This window comes from Lytechinus pictus, chromosome 5, assembly GCF_037042905.1.
Source record: "Lytechinus pictus isolate F3 Inbred chromosome 5, Lp3.0, whole genome shotgun sequence".
In the NCBI taxonomy this organism is placed as follows: domain Eukaryota; kingdom Metazoa; phylum Echinodermata; class Echinoidea; order Temnopleuroida; family Toxopneustidae; genus Lytechinus; species Lytechinus pictus.
Window position 1 is genome coordinate 42,549,966 of NC_087249.1, and position 6,262 is coordinate 42,556,227.

The 6,262-nt window shown below is 40.7% G+C and overlaps 1 protein-coding gene across 1 annotated transcript; it reads left to right on the plus strand.

The window, feature by feature from the left end:
• Positions 1-281: 281 nt before the first annotated feature.
• On the plus strand, positions 282-4,598 carry LOC129261985 (nucleolar and coiled-body phosphoprotein 1-like). Its single transcript, XM_054900007.2, has 4 exons — positions 282-419; positions 810-2,003; positions 2,537-2,637; positions 3,101-4,598. Exons 1-4 carry the CDS (start codon positions 294-296, stop codon positions 3,585-3,587), a joined length of 1,908 nt encoding a protein of 635 aa, XP_054755982.1. The 5' UTR covers positions 282-293; the 3' UTR covers positions 3,588-4,598.
• The last annotated feature ends 1,664 nt before the right edge of the window (positions 4,599-6,262 follow it).

Genomic DNA, 6,262 nt, shown 5'->3' on the forward strand with positions numbered 1-6,262 from the left:
TAATGTATTAATGACCTAAACCATTTCCTAACACAAGTATTGCATTTTACATGTATATGCCTTTTCCAGTTAGAGCCTTCTTTTTCTGGTCAGAATTTAGGTTTTTAAAGACTTTGATTGGCTAAAGAGGTGGTGGAGGTCTGAAAAAGTCAACCTGACTCCGGTGAGAAAGAAGCTTTAAGTCAGTCTGTAACCAAGGACTCAAATGCATGCAAATCTGTTAATGAAAAAAAAAATTGTTCGCTTAATGGTTGTTGTTTTTTTTATCCCCTTTTTACAGATCATCGTCTGAGATGAAGCGGTCTACGGACATGGAGAGCTCTGGCAGTGAGTCGGATGCGGAGGAGAACACATCGGAAAGCGAGAGTGAGAGCGAAGAGAGTGAGGTTGACGAGACACCGCCTCCATCTCCGCCAAAGGTAGAGTATTTTGTTCCAGTCATTTGATCTGATGCTATCATGTAAATATAAACTGTTTGGCACAGATTAGCAAAGCAAATCGAAACCATTAGAAGAATTCACTTCCTATTTTTTTCAATTGTATGACTGTACATTATCCAGTTTTCTTATGTGTTCAGTGCCAAGCATGTGAACACCCTGAATAATTGTTTCCACAATGTAATCAATATTTATAATTGATTGGGACATCAAGAGATATGTAGTCAACCATTGAAATTGGCCACAGTACATAAATATGTGATGCCTAGACCAATTATGGATTTAAGAATATGGGTTCAGATACGAATATGAAATTAAGTTTATTAAGTTATTTCAGATCTCTCACCATCAAATATTTGTTCTGCATTTCAGAAGAAGTCATACAGCTTGATGAACCAGATCCGAAAGGTGCAGAAGGAGATGCCACAGATGGCGCCAAGTACTCCTTCATTCCGTGAACCACCGAGTGTGGAGAACCCTCTCTCCAATTCCAGGGTAGATCCTAATGAAGGGTCCAAGCATCCAGAACAGAGCGCCGAAAGCGGGGACAACGAAGATCACGACAGCTTCAGTAAATACAACACCAGCCAACCTCCCAGTTTTACAGATTTTCATCAACTCATAGAGAGCTCGCATGATTCCAAAGCATCCCCAAGCTCTGTCAAATCGAAAGGAAGTAGCAAATCATCTTCAAAGCCTTTGGGCAGTAGTAAACCAACTGTAAAGCGCCCTCAGACAAGGACAGACAACTCCAGTGGCTCGAAAACGGGCAGTGCGAAGGACACTAGTAGTTCGTCTCGTGTGAAGTCGGAATCAAATTCTAAAGAGAGCAGTAAGGCTAAGAGCAGTAAACAGTCAAGTAAAAGTGCTAGTAGTATAAGTAAAAAGAGTCCTGGACCTGGGGCTGGAGCAAAGTCAAGCACAAAAACCCAGGAAAAGAAACCTGGACAAAGGGCCAAGCAAACTGAGAAAAGGCGTGTGCCAAAATCTATTCCATTAATTGATTCAGATTCTGATTCAGAGGATGAAAGGACTCCATTGCGGCCGTCTTCTAAGGCGGTCGTCAATACCAGCACAAGTAGTAGTAGTAGTAGCAGTAGCGGGAACAGTAGCTTGAGTACCTTGGACACCAGCTACCCTGTCAGGCAACCTAAGGTTGAGCCGGAGAGCGGAAAGCGCATGCCAGGTGTGAAAAAGGGCGATAATAAGTACATGGTGAAACCAGAGCCGTTGGACACCTATGAACATCGGAGGCCTCCCTTTGATGACTTTGCTCACATGGACCCCATCGTTTCCCCGATCAGGGCAGACTTTGTTGATGAGCAGTCACGTCCTTTAGACCGTCATCCTGAAATCCAATACGACAAGAATGGAAAACCATCTGTGTTTGTCAGGTTACGACGGGACCTATTTGATCACTTGCCAAAGTCTAGTGTGTTTAAGTTTGAACAAAATGTACCTGGACCGTCAACTCAAAAGCGGAAAGACTCCACTGACCCGCCAGAAAAACCTTTAACAGCAATCGTTAAACCTGTCAAGAGGAAACAAACTGAACTTGAGAAGGAGGTTGGTTGTTCCAGATTATCTACGTACTTCATTGGGTTGGAATTTGTGATTTTCCTATTCTGAATTCACAAAATATCGATGTTATAAAGTCAAAAGAATCATATAAGTAGATATTTGTAATGATTACTTCTACACTTTTGAAAAAAAGATGGTCCAAAATATGTCTTTTTGGATTGAGCCTGATAGGGAATTTGTCTAACAAAAAGAATAAAGGAATATGCAGACATTCTTTGCACTCCTCAGTGAAAAGACATTCATTATAATTGTTCTTCCCTTGGATAACTTTTTGACAGTACATTTCATTCTGTATATTTTCCAAACTAGCTTGCTGTTGAAATATGAATCAGCTCTAAAGCAATCTAAAGACTGAGCTGGAATCAACATACGAGATGTTCTATTTGAAACATTCTGACCAGCCAACATTTTGTTTGTACTATTCGATGCACGATGGGAAATCAATATTATTACGGCATGATTCATTTCCCGTATAATTTGCATACCTTTTTATATAATTTCTTGTCTTTTCGCCTCAGAAATCTGGAAACAAGAGATCAAGGATAGAGAACAAGTCACCGAGGAGGATGAGAGAAGACGCTCTGAGAGGTGTACGGGACGAACCCACCGAGGCCTTAGAGTAAGTCCGCGGGCCCATTTCACAAAACTTGCTATGATACCAGATTCGCAGTTACAGTTAAAAGCTCCTCAAATCATTTGATTGATTGGCTGATCATAAACTTGTTACAGAATTCGTAAAACAGGATCCTGTTTTAGAAAATTGGGACGACTCTCGAGGAGCAATGGCATCAAGTTGATATCCTCTTGGAGGATTCTTAATAAAAGCTGCTTGGCATGGTATTGCTCATTTAAAAAATCTGTGGGGGGGGGGGGTTCCCACTCTTTGGAATGTTCTTGAAGAATAATGGAAAACATAGTAGAGAATGAACACAATTGTTACGATGCCAGAAAATGGTACAGGACTAGATATTCTTGAGACCAGACCTGTCACTTTCCTCACAGTTCTTGACACTCTCTTCTCCTGTGCCAGGATAATTATTGATAATTAATATTTTCATTTTTTTTTCTTTCTTTTTTTGTAGGCCATTTGTATCAAGTGAGAGTTCATTAGACAGGCGACAGTCCTCAGACAGGAGAGGTAGTGTGTCAAGTATGACCAGCCAACCATCGTCACATAGCAGCAGGAGAGGGAAGAACGATTGCGATCCCCACCACCCATCCAGCCGCTCCAAACGGGACAGCAGCCGCGGCCGGGATTTCGCCAGCCAGCGCATCCACGACTGGACCAGCCCCGAGCACCATGCCGATAGGTCAGTGGAAATGCCGCACAATGTGGCCCTCGGAGGAGGAGGCGGCGAGGCCGACCCATCCGCCTCCTCGCACCGCAACGGTGGCCTCTCCCACTCTCATTCCCACTCTCTCCCTCCCCACGCCCACCATTCCACCACCTCCCACCCCCATAGAGGCGTGGAGGGCGAGGACTGGAGGGTGTTCCCTCCCGCAGAGAGCTACCCGGGTTACGGTGAGGAGGCGCAGTCCAGACACAGACTGGAGTTGGACGAAAGGTGAGTCCATCCGTGTGGTTAGCTGACTTTGACTTGTCTGTTCCCATCCGTTCTCTTGTTGTTGTTGTTGAGTTCTTTCTTGAATTCCTTGCCTTTGTTGAGATAAGAGTGTTATTTGCTTCATTAACTCACCCTAGAAGCTGTTCACACGCACAGCAATAATGGCACTTAGAGACTGATGATGTGCTATTTATTTTGGCTCTGGTCTAGTGCTTCCTGAAGATCATGACAGTGTGAAGTAGTCAAATAAGCAACGTATCCTCACCAGGCATGCAAAGCACCACATAAACTACAGAGTTCTCACTCCTTTGCATTAAAACTCAAAGAGCAATGAGCGCTGTTTATCTTAGCAAAGATATGTTGATATGTTAGGCAGCTGGGTCGTGACTAGAAATCATGAGTGGAGCTGGAAAGACGTCATTGACCAACCCTTTGATAAATGCACTCCCACATCATCAAAAAGCCTGTTCTCACTGTAGCAGTAGTCAAATAGTTCAATGCTTCACATCCTTAACTTGAATATTAACACATCAAGCTGCCAACACTTTTAGTAATGCACCAAAAATAGGGACTTTGAGAACATTCTGGAAGTGTAATTTCATGACGTGTATGTCTTTATTGTTGGTTTTCTTCCATTGATGGTATAACTTGTGTTTGTGCCCCTGGCATATAAATTGCAATGTTGAACAAAATTTTCATATTGGTGCTTTCTGTCTGTCACTGTTTAAAGAACTTCTTTGCTTTCCACTTTGCATGAATCAGTAGACGTGTAATGTTATGGTTTTGTTGTTTAAATGCATGGCCTTATTTCATGTGACACCCGAATTGCAGCTATTAACATGATAAGAAGCAGAGATCTGGACAGCAATGGCCTGGAACATGGCACATAGGATGTGCTTTGTAAAGAAATATACAATAAAAGAATATTTTAAAATGAATGTAATGGGAATTATGGAATACTTGAACAGACTTCAGATAAAGCACAAGAATAGAGCTAAGAGAAAGAATATTTATGAAATATGAAAACAAACTTAATATTTTTTATATTATAAGGAATTAAAAAAGGAATCCTTGTACATGCTGGTATTAATGGAGCCTACAGCATTTTCATTTATTTTATATAGTAAAAGAGCAATGTAGCTGAATAAATGCCTTGCTTAAGGACATAGCGCTTTGCCAGGGATTGTACCCTAAACTCCTCAACCACAGCACTTCCAAGTGCTAGAAACTGACATTCAATTGCAAATCAAGCCTAAATCCAAACATTAAAGGGATGGTCCGGGCTGAAAGTATGTATAGCTTAATAAATAGAGTAGAACTCACTGAGCAAAATGCCGAAAATTTCATCAAAATCAGATAACAAATAACAAAGTTATTGAATTTTAAAGTTTAGCAATATTTTGTGAAAACAGTCGTCATGAATATTCATTAGGTGGGCTGATGATGTCACATCTCCACTTGTTCTTTTGTATTTTATTATATGAAATTAGGTTTATTCAAATGTTTTCCTCCAAGAACTAGAAAAATTGGATTGACAACTGATTTAGTACATTAGATACTTATTTCATTATAAGGGACACATATTATTCACACAAGTATGAAATAATGAAAAAATGATTTTATGTAATAACATAAGAAAACGGAAAGTGGACATGTGACAACATCAGCCCACCTAATGAATATTCATGACGACTGTTTTCACAAAATATTGCTTAACTTTAAACTTCAATAAGTTTATTATTTGTTATCCGATTTTGATGAAATTTTCGGCATTTTGCTCAGTGAATTCTACTCTATGTATTAAGATATAAATATTTTCAGCCCGGACCATCCCTTTAAGCGTAATTATTAAAGCAAGAAAGTTGAAATTCAATTGAACGCAGATCAACTATAGATTTACGTTCAATCAAGGACTTGCACGCTTGATTTGGAAATGAACAAAGGATTCTTGCGACGCCTCAATAGTCGATGAGACAGAACCAATAAAGAAGGCGGTTGTAAAGATGACAATGGACACCTACAATCCTGTCATCAGGCAGAGAAATTAAATCCATCCAAAATGGCTGGGATGCAAGAGGTACTCTCATTACATATTTCCCCCAAGCTTTCGAGCAGAGCACTCGATGGTGTCGCATTACAGACCGACCCTGCGCAAAATGAGTTAAGAAAGATACATCAAATTGTCAGTAGCCACCGTAGCTGTATCTGGATGAGACCCACCAGGCATTTGCCATGTCTCCCGTTATGCCATCAGAATCATCGATCTGTTGGTAACCCGAGAATTTTTACGGTGGTTGCATTATCACTATTTTTCATTGGATTCGATGTCTTAACAAGAGAAAGAGAATTCAATATTTCGAAATGGGTGAAGAAAATGTGCTCGGGTTGTATGTTTGTAATCTGAATCCTTAAGGGAAGTAACATTAGCATCGCTGTTCATGAAAAGATGTTGTTGTCTTTGAAAATGGGGAAAGGGATGGTATTGTCATGTAATATGTTTCCTGTAGGGGATATGGAGGTTATGTTTTATAGGGATGCTTCCGTTCCAAAAACATACTACTGTCTGTCAAGGTAATTTCTAAATATATCCTTAAGAGTAGATAAAGTAGGGACTGGGATGAGAGAGGGGGAGTGATGATTAGTGGAAGCGTCGTGGTGTAGCGGCTCTGACTGTCGCCT

Excerpts from the sequence above, each read along its gene's own strand:
- LOC129261985 (XM_054900007.2), top strand. The coding sequence starts at position 294 with ATGAAGCGGTCTACGGACATGGAGAGCTCTGGCAGTGAGTCGGATGCG. Across the intron at positions 2,004-2,536 it reads AAACTGAACTTGAGAAGGAG|AAATCTGGAAACAAGAGATC; the intron begins GTTGGTTGTTCC and ends TTTTCGCCTCAG. Across the intron at positions 2,638-3,100 it reads GAACCCACCGAGGCCTTAGA|GCCATTTGTATCAAGTGAGA; the intron begins GTAAGTCCGCGG and ends CTTTTTTTGTAG.